Consider the following 15,814-nt stretch of genomic DNA (forward strand, 5'->3'; position numbering starts at 1 on the left):
CAGGGTTAAAGGTTATCCTTTAGTCTGTGAGGGAGGATCATCAGGGTTAAAGGTTATCCTTTAGTCTGTGAGGGAGGGTCATCAGGGTTAAAGGTTATCCTTTAGTCTAAGGGAGGGTCATCAGGGTTAAAGGTTATCCTTTAGTCTGTGAGGGAGGGTCATCAGGGTTAAATGTTATCCTTTAGTCTGTGTGGATCATCAGGGTTAAAGGTTATCCTTTAGTCTGTGAGGATCATCAGGGTTAAATGTTATCCTTTAGTCTGTGAGGGAGGGTCATCAGGGTTAAATGTTATCCTTTAGTCTGTGAGGGTCATCAGGGTTAAAGGTTATCCTTTAGTCTGAGGGAGGATCATCAGGGTTAAAGGTTATCCTTTAGTCTGTGAGGATCATCAGGGTTAAAGGTTATCCTTTAGTCTGAGGGAGGGTCATCAGGGTTAAAGGTTATCCTTTAGTCTGTGAGGGAGGGTCATCAGGGTTAAAGGTTATCCTTTAGTCTGAGGGAGGATCATCAGGGTTAAAGGTTATCCTTTAGTCTGTGAGGATCATCAGGGTTAAAGGTTATCCTTTAGTCTGTGAGGATCATCAGGGTTAAAGGTTATCCTTTAGTCTGTGAGGATCATCAGGGTTAAAGGTTATCCTTTAGTCTGATGGAGGATCATCAGGGTTAAAGGTTATCCTTTAGTCTGTGAGGGAGGATCATCAGGGTTAAAGGTTATCCTTTAGTCTGTGAGGGAGGATCATCAGGGTTAAAGGTTATCCTTTAGTCTGTGAGGGAGGGTCATCAGGGTTAAAGGTTATCCTTTAGTCTGTGAGGGTCATCAGGGTTAAAGGTTATCCTTTAGTCTGTGAGGGAGGGTCATCAGGGTTAAATGTTATCCTTTAGTCTGTGTGGATCATCAGGGTTAAAGGTTATCCTTTAGTCTGTGAGGGAGGATCATCAGGTTTAAAGGTTATCCTTTAGTCTAAGGGAGGATCATCAGGGTTAAAGGTTATCCTTTAGTCTGTGAGGGAGGGTCATCAGGGTTAAAGGTTATCCTTTAGCCTGAGGGAGGGTCATCAGGGTTAAAGGTTATCCTTTAGTCTGTGAGGGAGGGTCATCAGGGTTAAAGGTTATCCTTTAGTCTGTGAGGATCATCAGGGTTAAAGGTTATCCTTTAGTCTGTGAGGGAGGATCATCAGGGTTAAAGGTTATCCTTTAGCCTGAGGGAGGGTCATCAGGGTTAAAGGTTATCCTTTAGTCTGTGAGGGAGGATCATCAGGGTTAAAGGTTATCCTTTAGTCTGAGGAAGGGTCATCAGGGTTAAAGGTTATCCTTTAGTCTGAGGAAGGGTCATCAGGGTTAAAGGTTATCCTTTAGCCTGAGGGAGGGTCATCAGGGTTATCACAGGATGTGAATGTTTCTTTCCTCAGCTCTGCAGTCGCCCATGAGGCCGTTATTCTAGCTCATGTTAGGATCTGTTTTCAGGCGATTAAGGCTCTGAAGGAAGAGAATATCCAGACTGTGCTGATCAACCCCAACATCGCCACCGTCCAGACCTCCAAGGGCCTGGCTGACAAAGTCTACTTCCTGCCTATCACGGCGGAGTACGTCACTCAGGTGTGGATTGACTGTAGTCGGTACCGAGCACTAAAAGGTGTCGTTGACTTCTTCCGGGTTCTTCCAGTGATTGTTTCCGTGTGTATAAATGCTCTCAGGTTATAAAGAATGAACGTCCAGATGGCGTGCTGCTGACCTTCGGCGGTCAGACCGCTCTGAACTGCGGCGTGGAGCTGACCAAGCTGGGCGTCCTGGAGAAGTATAAAGTGAAGGTTCTGGGAACGCCGGTGGCCTCCATCGAGATGACCGAGGACAGGAAGGTCTTTGTGGAGAAGATGGAAGAGATCAACGAACATGTTGCTCCCAGTGAAGCGGCGCTGTCCGTGGAGCAGGTGAGGAGATGTTCACCTCCGTTCCTCCGTCATCCACCTGCCTGCTTCTCTTTATATCTGAATGTCTGAATGTTTGTCTCTATAGGCGGTGGCAGCTGCAGAGCGTCTAGGCTACCCGGTTCTGGTCCGTGCAGCGTTCGCTCTCGGCGGTCTGGGCTCGGGCTTTGCCAACAACGGAGAGGAGCTGACCACTCTGGTGACGTCAGCCTTCGCTCACACCTCCCAGGTCCTGGTGGACAAATCCCTGAAAGGCTGGAAGGAGATCGAGTACGAGGTGGTCCGTGATGCCTACGACAACTGTATCACTGTGAGTACATACATACATACTGGTAGATCCTATAGATGACCTGATAGATCCTATAGATGACCTGGTGTTATCCTCAGGTCCACTGATAGATCCTATAGATGACCTGATAGATCCTATAGATGACCTGATGTTATCCTCAGGTCCACCTATAGATCCTATAGATGACCTGGTGTTATCCTCAGGTCCACTGATAGATCCTATAGATGACCTGGTGTTATCATCAGGTCCACTGATAGATCCTATAGATGACCTGATAGATCCTATAGATGACCTGGTGTTATCCTCAGGTCCACTGATAGATCCTATAGATGACCTGATAGATCCTATAGATGATCTGGTGTTATCCTCAGGTCCACTGATAGATCCTATAGATGACCTGATAGATCCTATAGATGACCTGGTGCTATCCTCAGGTCTACTGATAGATCCTATAGATGACCTGGTGTTATCCTCAGGTCCACTGATAGATCCTATAGATGACCTGATAGATCCTATAGATGACCTGGTGCTATCCTCAGGTCTACTGATAGATCCTATAGATGACCTGGTGTTATCCTCAGGTCCACTGATAGATCCTATAGATGACCTGATAGATCCTATAGATGACCTGGTGCTATCCTCAGGTCTACTGATAGATCCTATAGATGACCTGGTGTTATCCTCAGGTCTACTGATAGATCCTATAGATGACCTGGTGTTATCCTCAGGTCTACTGATAGATCCTATAGATGACTGTGAACTATTGGATGTCTAATGATACCTGGCCGTCTACTTGAGACTTCAGGTGTGTAACATGGAGAACATCGACCCTCTGGGCATCCATACGGGAGAATCCATCGTGGTGGCGCCCAGTCAGACGCTTAACGACCACGAATACAACATGCTGAGGAACACGGCCATCAAGGTCATCAGGCACCTCGGCATCGTAGGAGAGTGCAACATCCAGTACGCTCTGAACCCCGAGTCTGAGCAGGTACACAGGATCTATCTGACTTTACACAAGTACACACCTCTGTGTGGATTGATTGATTGATTGATTGATTGATTGATTGATTGATTGATTGATTGCAGTACTACATCATCGAGGTGAATGCCCGTCTGTCGAGGAGCTCGGCGTTGGCAAGTAAGGCGACAGGTTATCCTCTGGCATACGTAGCGGCTAAACTGGGTCTGGGGATCCCGCTGCCACAACTCAAGTACGTTTCTCACTTTAAGGAAAACATGAAAACAACCAGACTCTCTGAGTAGAGCTGATTAGTATTCATATTTATTACAGTTTATGACTGAGCTCTGTAGAAGTGAGTTCATATCTGGCAGGTATTGTATATTATTATTATTATTATTATTTTGTTTCCCGGGGTCGTTACAGGTTAGGGGTTAGGGTTAGGGGGTTGTTTCTCGGGGTCGTTACAGGTTAGGGGTTAGGGTGTTGTTTCTCGGGGTCGTTACAGGTTAGGGTTAGGGGTTAGGGGGTTGTTTCTCGGGGTCGTTACAGGTTAGGGTTAGTTAGGGTTAGGGGTTAGGGTGTTGTTTCTCGGGGTCGTTACAGGTTAGGGTTAGTTAGGGTTAGGGGTTAGGGGGTTGTTTCTCGGGGTCGTTACAGGTTAGGGTTAGGGGGTTGTTTCTCGGGGTCGTTACAGGTTAGGGTTAGGGGTTAGGGTGTTGTTTCTCGGGGTCGTTACAGGTTAGGGTTAGGGGTTAGGGTGTTGTTTCTCGGGGTCGTTACAGGTTAGGGTTAGGGGTTAGGGGGTTGTTTCTCGGGTCGTTACAGGTTAGGGTTAGGGGGTTGTTTCTCGGGGTCGTTACAGGTTAGGGTTAGGGGGTTGTTTCTCGGGGTCGTTACAGGTTAGGGTTAGGGGTTAGGGTGTTGTTTCTCGGGGTCGTTACAGGTTAGGGTTAGGGGTTAGGGGGTTGTTTCTCGGGGTCGTTACAGGTTAGGGTTAGGGGGTTGTTTCTCGGGGTCGTTACAGGTTAGGGTTAGGGGGTTGTTTCTCGGGGTCGTTACAGGTTAGGGTTAGGGGTTAGGGGGTTGTTTCTCGGGGTCGTTACAGGTTAGGGTTAGGGGTTAGGGTGTTGTTTCTCGGGGTCGTTACAGGTTAGGGTTAGGGGTTAGGGGGTTGTTTCTCGGGGTCGTTACAGGTTAGGGTTAGGGGTTAGGGGGTTGTTTCTCGGGGTCGTTACAGGTTAGGGTTAGTTAAAGTTAGGGGGTTGTTTCTCGGGGTCGTTACAGGTTAGGGTTAGGGGTTGGGGTTGTTTCTCGGGGTCGTTACAGGTTAGGGTTAGGGGTTAGGGGGTTGTTTCTCGGGGTCGTTACAGGTTAGGGTTAGGGGTTAGGGTGTTGTTTCTCGGGGTCGTTACAGGTTAGGGTTAGGGGTTAGGGGGTTGTTTCTCGGGGTCGTTACAGGTTAGGGTTAGGGGTTAGGGGGTTGTTTCTCGGGGTCGTTACAGGTTAGGGTTAGTTAAAGTTAGGGGGTTGTTTCTCGGGGTCGTTACAGGTTAGGGGTTAGGGGGTTGTTTCTCGGGGTCGTTACAGGTTAGGGGTTAGGGGGTTGTTTCTCGGGGTCGTTACAGGTTAGGGTTAGGGTGTTTCTCGGGGTCGTTACAGGTTAGGGTTAGGGGTTAGGGGGTTGTGTCTCGGGGTCGTTACAGGTACACAGAGACAGACCTGAAAATGAAAATGAAAATCTTTAGTCACACTCGACAGATTTTTGGTCGCTTATGCGACTAAAACGGTTGCACTGCGGAGCCCTGTTGTTTTTTGAATTGTGTGGTTCAGTATTGAAAAGTGGATAAATTAATATTAATATAAATAATAATTATATTTTCTGTAGGAACTCGGTTACCAACTCGACTACAGCAAACTTTGAGCCCAGTTTGGACTACTGTGTGGTGAAGGTGCCCCGCTGGGATCTCAGCAAGTTCCTCCGGGTTTCTACCCAGATCGGCAGCTCCATGAAGAGTGTTGGTAAGAAAACCTGAATTTTATTATCATTTATTATCATTTTCAACACGTTTCTGCCGTAATGAAACGTGATGAAACGTAATGAAACGTGATGAAACGCGTTGGTGCTGGAAGAGGAATCCGTGTTTGATGATGAGATGTGAACGATGGGATCTCTTGTTGGGTCTCTAAACTATGGTGTACTATGGTGTACGGTCTAAGACCTGCTCTATATATAAAGCGTCTTGAGATAACTTCTGTTGTGATTTGACGCTATATAAAACTAAATTGAATTGAGATGAATTGAACCTCACCCTGGTCTCTATTAAACCACAGTAGCACCAACCAGGGGTGACAGTAGATTGAAGTTGTTGCCGGTACTACTAGGCTACTGTTCCCCCCCAGCTTCATCATCCCTGAACACATGATTCAATGCCTGTATGGTGGAGAAAGAAACTAGAAACACTTGACATCATTGACGTTGTACAGGCGATGTTGACCTGATGTCAGCAGATGGTGAGTGACGGGTAGTTGAGGGGTTTTAACAGGCAGCTGCTGTCCTCTCTTCCTGGTACTGCTATAGGCACTGAATCTTTTCGTGGTACGGAGGACCGGACCGGACCGGACCGGCCTACTTTGGCCCCTGATTAGCACAAAACAGCAGTGTCAATAAGTAGATCTTCACCTGTACTCTTCCTGACAGGTGAGGTGATGGCTATTGGCCGCAGCTTTGAGGAGGCCTTCCAGAAAGCTCTGAGGATGGTGGATGAGAACTGTGTTGGCTTTGATCACACCATCAAGCCCGTCTCTGACAAGGTAAACCAAGAAGAAGCAGTTGTATCTGTAATCCTTACGTGATCAGGATATACTATACTACTATACTACTATACTACTATAGGATGATACTGATACTACTATACTACTATAGGATGATACTATACTACTACGGGATGATACTGGTACTATACTACCATACTACTATAGCATGATACTATACTACTATAGGATGATACTGATACTATACTACTATACTACTATAGGATGATACTATACTACTATACTACTATAGGATGATACTGATACTATACTACTATACTACTATAGGATGATACTATACTACTATACTACTATAGGATGATACTGATACTATACTACTATACTACTATAGGATGATACTATACTACTATACTACTATACTACTATAGGATGATACTGATACTATACTACTATACTACTATAGGATGATACTATACTACTATACTACTACGGGATGATACTGATACTATACTACTATACTACTATAGGATGATACTATACTACTATACTACTATACTACTATAGGATGATACTGATACTATACTACTATACTACTATAGGATGATACTATACTACTCTACTACTACGGGATGATACTGATACTATACTACTATACTACTATAGGATGATACTATACTACTATACTACTATAGGATGATACTGATACTATACTACTATACTAGAGGATACTTTTCAAGTCTTACTGGGTCTGTGTTTAATCTTAATATTATCATTAACTATTACTATAAATAACTCCAGTAGCACAACGATGGTTAAAACATGTGATCCCTCTGCTCACCAGGAGTTGCAGACGCCTACAGATAAGCGTATTTTTGTTTTGGCGTCGGCGTTCAGAGCCGGCTACACGGTGGACCAGCTGTACGAGCTCACCAAGATCGACCGCTGGTTCCTGCACAAGATGAAGAACATCGCTGACCACGAGCGGCTGCTGGAGACGTACAACCAGGTAAACGTGATGACTGTAGGGTACAACCAGGTAAACGTGATGACTGTAGAGTACAACCAGGTAAATGTGATGACTGTAGGGTACAACCAGGTAAACGTGATGACTGTAGGGTACAACCAGGTAAACGTGATGACTGTAGGGTACAACCAGGTAAACGTGATGACTGTAGGGTACAACCAGGTAAACGTGATGACTGTAGGGTACAACCAGGTAAACGTGATGACTGTAGGGTACAACCAGGTAAATGTGATGACTGTAGGATACAACCAGGTAAATGATGACTGTAGGGTACAACCAGGTAAATGTGATGACTGTAGGGTACAACCAGGTAAACGTGATGACTGTAGGGTACAACCAGGTAAACGTGATGACTGTAGGGTACAACAAGGTAAACGTGATGACTGTAGGGTACAACCAGGTAAACGTGATGACTGTAGGGTACAACCAGGTAAACGTGATGACTGTAGGGTACAACCAGGTAAACGTGATGACTGTAGGGTACAACCAGGTAAACGTGATGACTGTAGGGTACAACCAGGTAAACGTGATGACTGTAGGGTACAACCAGGTAAACGTGATGACTGTAGGGTACAACCAGGTAAATGATGGCTGTAGAGTACAACCAGGTAAACGTGATGACTGTAGAGTACAACCAGGTAAATGATGACTGTAAGGTACAACCAGGTAAATGATGACTGTAGAGTACAACCAGGTAAACGTGATGACTGTAGGGCACAACCAGGTAAATGATGACTTTAGGGTACAACCAGGTAAATGATGACTGTAAGATACAACCAGGTAAATGATGACTGTAGGGTACAACCAGGTAAACGTGATGACTGTAGAGTACAACCAGGTAAATGATGACTGTAGGGTACAACCAGGTAAATGATGACTGTAGGGTACAACCAGGTAAACGTGATGACTGTAGGGTACAACCAGGTAAATGTGATGACTGTAGGGTACAACCAGGTAAATGATGACTGTAGGATACAACCAGGTAAACGTGATGACTGTAGAGTACAACCAGGTAAATGTGATGTGGTGTTATAGCTGTGATCGTAGGTGTAGCAGTGTGTGGTGTAGGTGTAGGTGTAGCAGACAGTGTGTGGTGGTGGTGTAGCAGTGTGTGTACAGTTTATTCGTCGGTGAATAAATGCTACGAGGCTCCAGCTCCTCCGCTCAGCGAGCTCTAGCTGAGAGCCGACTTCCTGTATCTGTAACGCCGGCTCAGACTCTCTTAAGGTGGACCAGCTTTTCTGCTCAGACTCTCTTAAGGTGGACCAGCTTTTCTGCTCAGACTCTCTTAAGGTGGACCAGCTTTTCCGCTCAGACTCTCTTAAGGTGGACCAGCTTTTCCGCTCAGACTCTCTTAAGGTGGACCAGCTTTTCCGCTCAGACTCTCTTAAGGTGGACCAGCTTTTCCCCTTCAAGTGACGAGTTTTTCTCAGCTTTTTAATTAATTATTAATATTTCTTTTAACCGTTTTAACCGATAGCGTTAATCGGTTAAAATGCTTAATCTGGGTTAGGGTTAAATGGTTAATTATTGACATCCCTAATATCTGTACTTCTTGTTAATGTGGTTCTTCCTACCAGGATGAGAGTGCCATGCCTCCACACGTGTTACGGAAGGCCAAGCAGATGGGCTTCTCAGACAAGCAGATAGCACAAGCTGTCCAGAGGTGAGTAGAATAATAATAGAATAATAATAGAATAATGGTAGAATAATAGTAGAATAATAATAGAATAATAGTAGAATATTAGTAGAATATTAGTAGAATAATAGTAGAATAATAATAGAATAATAGTAGAATAATAGTAGAATAATAATAAAATAAAAGTATAATAATAATAGAATAATGGTAGAATAATAGTAGAATAATAGTAGAATAATAGTAGAATATTAGTAGAATAATAGTAGAATAATAATAGTAGAATATTAGTAGAATAATAGTAGAATAATAATAGAATAATAGTAGAATAATAATAGAATAATAGTAGAATAATGGTAGAATAATAATAAAATAAAAGTAGAATAATAATAGAATAGTAGAATAATAGTAGAATAATAGTAGAATAATAATAGTAGAATAATGGTAGAATAATAATAAAATAAAAGTAGAATAATAGTAGAATATTAGTAGAATATTAGTAGAATAATAATAGAATAGTAGAATAATAATAAAATAAAAGTATAATAATAATAGATTAATAGTAGAATAATAATAATAGAATAATGGTAGAATAATAATAGAATAAGTAGTGTTAGAACCTGTTGACCGAGAGGAAAGAAGGACTGACTGTTTTCTTTCCTCCTGCAGCACAGAGCTCGTGGTGAGAAAGCTTCGTCACGATTGGTCGATCCTACCTGTAGTGAAGCAGATCGACACGGTGGCGGCCGAATGGCCCGCCTACACTAACTACCTGTACCTGACCTACCACGGCACAGAGGACGACCTGGGCTTCACCGAGCAGCACGTCATGGTCATCGGCTCCGGCGTGTACCGCATCGGCAGCAGCGTGGAGTTTGATTGGTGCGCGGTCGGGTGCATCACCGAGCTCAGGAAGGTGAGTCCCACCTGATCTCGTGATGCTGCAGATTGTTGCTTCCTTTATTTAAATTTATATATATATATATATAATTAATAACTGAAATAGAAAAGTTGTTTTCTGCTGTTTTATCAGCTGATTGGGGACCGAGTGTGTCACTGAATTAATTATGAGCCAAAGAGACAGTATATTATTATTATCATATAATATATATTATATTATTTATATATATATACCGTATATTTGTTTAACCCCACAAATATAACAAGGAAAGTTGCAACAGTGCAGCGAGGGGTTCAGTTTACAGTTGATGATGCCGTATACAGGGTTATTTTCTTACTAAAACATTTTCCGATAACTTACAGTATTGTCAATACAATTAAACAGCGCTTATGTCTATACCTAATCCATTTTCTGTTAAACTCATCTTCTTTCACTCTTAGAGAATAAGTCATTCTCTCCATCACTAATATTCCCTGTACTCTGTCTAACCATTGACTGAGTCTGGGGGGGGGTCCGCTACAAGGCATGTTCTAGTAACGGCCTTTCTGCCAGCTGTGAGTAGGATTTTAACCAGGTACTGATCTTCCTTCAGCACCACTGAAGTTTTATTACCCAGGTTCAGTATCAAATGGAACATTTATCCTACTAACCTCTACCACTGGATTCTTTTCTTCTGATGCCTCCCTTTTTACTTTTTTGTTGTAATATTCTCTCAGTTGGAGATATCTAAACAAGTCTTGGTTGCAAAGTGCAAATCTGTCCTTTAAATCTTGGAAACTTCTTAGGTCTCCAATTTTAGTAACAATACGAAACGCAATCATTCCTTCTTTCATCCGTTCTTTAAATGTTGAGTCATACATCCCTGGTTTAAATTCACCATCCAAAGCTATCCATCGTAACACTTGTTGTCCATTATTCAATTTAAGTTGTCTGTGTGTGTATATATATGTATATATGTATATGTATATATATGTATATGTATATATATGTATATATGTATATATATGTATATATGTATATATGTATATATATACATATGTATATATATGTATATATATACATATGTATATATATGTATATATGTGTATGTATATGTATATATGTATGTATGTATATATATGTATATGTATGTATATATATATGTGTGTGTGTATATATATATATGTATATGTATATGTATGTATATATATATATATATATATATATATATGTGTACATATATATATGTATATATATATATATGTGTACATATATATATGTATATATATGTGTATATATATACATATATATATGTATATATATATATATATATAAACGTGTTTATGTAGCACATGAGAACTCTAATGTAATTTCAGTAACATGCTGTTGGTTGTGTTGTGTGTGTGTTGCAGATGGGTTATAAGAGCATCATGGTGAACTACAACCCAGAGACGGTCAGTACCGACTACGACATGTGTGACCGCCTCTACTTTGATGAGATCTCTTTTGAGGTAAGATATTCCCACTAATAAATAACTAATGTCACTAATAAATATTTAACCGTACATACATAATGTTTATAATATATTATATCATTATATTATGTTGTATGATGTGCATATATGAACATACCTCAGGTGGTGATGGATATCTATGAGAGGGAGAACCCAGAGGGCGTGATCCTCTCTATGGGAGGCCAGCTGCCCAACAACATCGCCATGTCGCTGCACCGCCAGCAGTGTCGCATCCTGGGAACGTCGCCCGAGTTCATCGACTGCGCCGAGAACAGGTTCAAATTCTCCCGAATGCTGGACACCATCGGAATCAGCCAGCCGCAGTGGAAGGAGCTCTCCGACATGGAGGTACCACAGTTGGGTTTATGATAGAGAGGTCTCAGTAGTCTACGCCATCACCGGTTAGATACCACGATTCTCATCACCAGTTAGATACCAGGGTAAAAGGAGCTCTCTGACACGAAGGCTCAACTTGTGATTTTTAGGTTGTAGCGGCTCAGTTTTATAGGTTTTAAAGTCTCCCCTTTACAGACACACCCACTTTATGATGATCGAGTCATAGTCAAGTCAGCACACTGACACACTGACAGCTGTTGTTGCCTGTTGGGCTGCAGTTTGCCATGTTATGATTGGAGCATATTGTTTTATGCTAAATGCAGTACCTGTGAGGGTTTCTGGATCAATATCTGTCATTGTTTTGTGTTGTTAATTGATTTACAATAGTAAATATATACATACATTTACATAAAGCAGCATATTTGTCCACTCCCATGTTGATAAGAGGATTAAATACTGGACTAATCTCCTTTAAGGTTCATTTAGAACAGATAAAATGTGATTAATTTGTGAATCCTTACGTCTGTTTCCCCGTTTCTGTTTGTCTCCAGTCTGCTGTGAAGTTCTGTGAGACGGTGGGTTATCCCTGCTTGGTTCGTCCTTCCTATGTTCTCAGCGGAGCGGCAATGAACGTCGCCTACAGCGACAGTGACCTGGAGAAATACCTGACGAACGCTGTAGCTGTGTCCAAGGAACACCCCGTTGTCATCTCCAAGTTCATACAGGAGGCCAAGGTTAGAACACAAGTTGAGCTCTAAGATTATCTGTGACAATATGACCTTCAGAAAATCAAGTCACCAAGGACATATTCCATTCCATTCCATTCCAGGAGATAGACGTGGACGCCGTTGCCTGTGACGGTGTAGTGATGGCCATCGCCGTGTCTGAACACGTGGAAAACGCTGGCGTTCACTCTGGTGACGCCACTCTGGTGACACCGCCCCAGGATCTCAATCAGAAAACGATGGAGAGGATCAAGATGATCGTCCACGCCATCGGCCAGGAGCTGCAGGTCACCGGACCGTTCAACCTGCAGCTGATAGCCAAGGTGAGCATCGTTCTGGAAGTTCTGCCATGTTCATGTGGATCAGACCACCATCAATACCAACAGGCTGTTGGTCCCAATAATGTTCACGTAGATCAGACACACCATAAGTACCATCAGGCTCTAATAATGTTCAGAATAGATTTGAACATTTCCGTTGTTGGTTGGTAGGTCGGAGGTGTTTTCATGTTGAGCCGTGACCTTATTTGTTGTTTGAAGTTGGTGTGCTTGCTAGATTGCTGATGTTTTGGAGTGAAGCATCCAGATCCAGACAGTCCAGTTAATGAACATAATGATGTTAGTTATAGCCTGGTCTCAGTTAATGAACATAATGATGTTAGTTATAGCCTGGTCTCATTTAATGAACATAATGATGTTAGTTATAGCCTGGTCTCATTTAATGAACATAATGATGTTAGTTATAGCCCGGTCTCAGTTAATGAACATAATGATGTTAGTTATAGCCTGGTCTCATTTAATGAACATAATGATGTTAGTTATAGCCTGGTCTCATTTAATGAACATAATGATGTTAGTTATAGCCTGGTCTCATTTAATGAACATAATGATGTTAGTTATAGCCTGGTCTCAGTTAATGAACATAATGATGTTAGTTATAGCCCGGTCTCATTTAATGAACATAATGATGTTAGTTATAGCCTGGTCTCATTTAATGAACATAATGATGTTAGTTATAGCCTGGTCTCATTTAATGAACATAATGATGTTAGTTATAGCCTGGTCTCAGTTAATGAACATCATGATGTTAGTTATAGCCTGGTCTCAGTTAATGAACATAATGATGTTAGTTATAGCCTGGTCTCAGTTAATGAACATAATGATGTTAGTTATAGCCCAGTCTCAGTTAATGAACATAATGATGTTAGTTATAGCCTGGTCTCAGTTAATGAACATCATGATGTTAGTTATAGCCCGGTCTCAGTTAATGAACATAATGATGTTAGTTATAGCCTGGTCTGTATTTTGATCTAATCTGTGCTTCTTCTGCCAGGATGACCAACTGAAGGTGATCGAGTGCAACGTCCGAGTCTCCCGCTCCTTCCCCTTCGTATCTAAGACGCTGGGTGTGGACCTTGTTGCCATGGCAACTCAGACCATTGTGGGGGAGGCGGTGGAGCCTTTGGGGCTGATGAGAGGGAAAGGGATTGTAGGAGTCAAGGTAACTAAGTTGTTGGGGCTATATAACAACCTTTATGGAGATCCTTCCACCTCCTTCCACCTAACCACACGTCACATCTCCTCCAGGTTCCCCAGTTCTCCTTCTCCCGGTTGGCCGGAGCCGACGTGGTGCTCGGGGTGGAGATGACCAGCACCGGTGAGGTGGCCTGTTTTGGGGAGAACCGATACGAGGCGTACCTCAAAGCCATGCTCTCCACCGGCTTCAAGATCCCAAAAAAGAACATCCTGCTCTCCATCGGCAGCTATAAGGTACGAGAACCGGCACCGTACGGGAACCGGCACCGTACGGGAACCGGCACCGTAATCTCTTTAAATGCTAATTTAATTTAATTTATCCAAGCCGAGAGTCGGTCATTAGGCAGATGTGCATGTTCAGCTGATCCAGTCGGTGTTGCCAGATCTCACAAGAGAAACCGGCAACCAGGTCTATAGAGACAAGCCCAAAAGAAGCAACTCCCCCCCCCCCCCACATGGATAGCTCTCCATGTCTGTGATTGGTCAGTAGACTTGTCCATGTTGGACTTGTTTTGTTACATGATAAGCCGGGTTTCCACCAAAAGTTCCCGGGACTTTTAATCCCTGGAACTAGTTTTCCAGGAACTAAAAGGTTCCTTCAGCCCAGGGTTAGGGTGGTCTGTGTTTCCAGCGCGCTCTAAAGACCTGAGAAGATCAGACTAATAAGTCCGCTGACGTGTGAAGAAGCGTGGTGGCGTGAGACGACGACTGCTGGTGGCCGCAGCGGTAAACTCACTCAGATCAGTGTGTCCGCCTGGTTACTCTAAAAATAAATGTTATTTGTCCCTGATGTCATTGTGATGTCATTGTGATGTCATCGTGATGTCATCGTGATGTCATCCTGATAACTGGACATAAAAAAGCGAGGAGACCGTTTTCAGTTAAAGTCAACTGGACTTGCCAGAAAGCAGAGAGACAGTTCTCTGGTGCTGATCACTGCTGAAGAACTGAGACTTCTTGTATTATCCATCCAACCTCTCACTGATGGACATATTACTGATTTGCGTTTTGTGTGTTGACAGAACAAGAGCGAGCTGCTGCCCACCGTGCAGGCGCTGGAGTCTCTGGGTTACGACCTGTACGCCAGTCTGGGGACCGCAGACTTCTACACAGAACATGGAGTCAAGGTAACTGGAACAGATTCATATTTTCAGTTATTTCATCACTTCATTGTTGGAAAGTATCCTGGTAAGATATATAATAATTCATTGACTCACTAAGGATTTGTGCTGTTCCAAACCTCAGAGTTTGAAGCCTCACAGCTTTGTCCTACGATGACACAGGTGTGCTAGGTTTCTGGGAGCTTTTGTGACTGACCAACAGCATGATGTCTACTTCCTGCTAATTGGTGTTAAAACATCTGTCTCAACCTCTGGTTCTGAAAGCCCTGATTCTTGATAGCTGAAATCCAGACTCCTGCTCGTCAGTATTTTACTACTTTTTACTCTGAAATGTGCCGTTAAATAATCAGTGATGTCACAACTGTTTCCTGAGGTGAGAAATCGACCGCTGCAGATCAACCGCTGCAGATCAACAGATTAACCGCTGCAGATCAACAGATTAACAGCTGCAGGTTAACAGATTAACAGCTGCAGATCAACCGCTGCAGATCAACAGATTAACAGCTGCAGATTAACAGCTGCAGATTAACTGCTGCAGATTAACAGCTGCAGATCAACCGCTGCAGATCAACAGATTAACCGCTGCAGATCAACCGCTGCAGATCAACAGATTAACAGCTGCAGATTAACAGATTAACAGCTGCAGATCAACCGCTGCAAATCAACAGATTAACAGCTGCAGATCAACAGATTAACAGCTGCAGATTAACAGCTGCAGATCAACAGATTAACAGCTGCATATCAACAGATTAACAGCTGCAGATCAACAGATTAACAGCTGCAGATTAACAGATTAACAGCTGCAGATTAACAGATTAACAGCTGCAGATCAACCGCTGCAGATCAACAGATTAACAGCTGCAGATTAACAGCTGCAGATTAACAGTTGCAGATCAACAGATTAACAGCTGCAGATTAACAGCTGCAGATTAACCGCTGCAGATCAACAGATTAACAGCTGCAGATCAACAGATTAACAGCTGCAGATCAACAGATTAACAGCTGCAGATCAACCGCTGCAGATCAACAGATTAACAGCTGCAGATCAACCGCTGCAGATCAACAGATTAACAGCTGCAGATAAACAGC

General features: G+C 42.9%; 1 protein-coding gene across 1 annotated transcript in view; it reads left to right on the forward strand.

Annotated features, from left to right (window-relative positions):
* The window catches only part of cad (carbamoyl-phosphate synthetase 2, aspartate transcarbamylase, and dihydroorotase), a 56,114-nt gene that overhangs the window by 13,561 nt on the left and 26,739 nt on the right, over nt 1–15,814 (forward strand). Inside the window, 17 exon segments of the mRNA XM_037762933.1 lie at nt 1,466–1,597; nt 1,696–1,929; nt 2,015–2,236; nt 3,021–3,209; nt 3,308–3,432; nt 5,068–5,201; nt 5,881–5,993; nt 6,796–6,960; nt 8,559–8,644; nt 9,284–9,530; nt 10,907–11,005; nt 11,132–11,356; nt 11,896–12,078; nt 12,174–12,392; nt 13,402–13,569; nt 13,656–13,838; nt 14,627–14,731. Of these exon segments, the coding sequence (XP_037618861.1) occupies nt 1,466–1,597; nt 1,696–1,929; nt 2,015–2,236; nt 3,021–3,209; nt 3,308–3,432; nt 5,068–5,201; nt 5,881–5,993; nt 6,796–6,960; nt 8,559–8,644; nt 9,284–9,530; nt 10,907–11,005; nt 11,132–11,356; nt 11,896–12,078; nt 12,174–12,392; nt 13,402–13,569; nt 13,656–13,838; nt 14,627–14,731 (2,829 nt within the window).

This window comes from Sebastes umbrosus, unplaced genomic scaffold, assembly GCF_015220745.1.
Source record: "Sebastes umbrosus isolate fSebUmb1 unplaced genomic scaffold, fSebUmb1.pri scaffold_114_arrow_ctg1, whole genome shotgun sequence".
Taxonomy (NCBI): Eukaryota; Metazoa; Chordata; class Actinopteri; order Perciformes; family Sebastidae; genus Sebastes; species Sebastes umbrosus.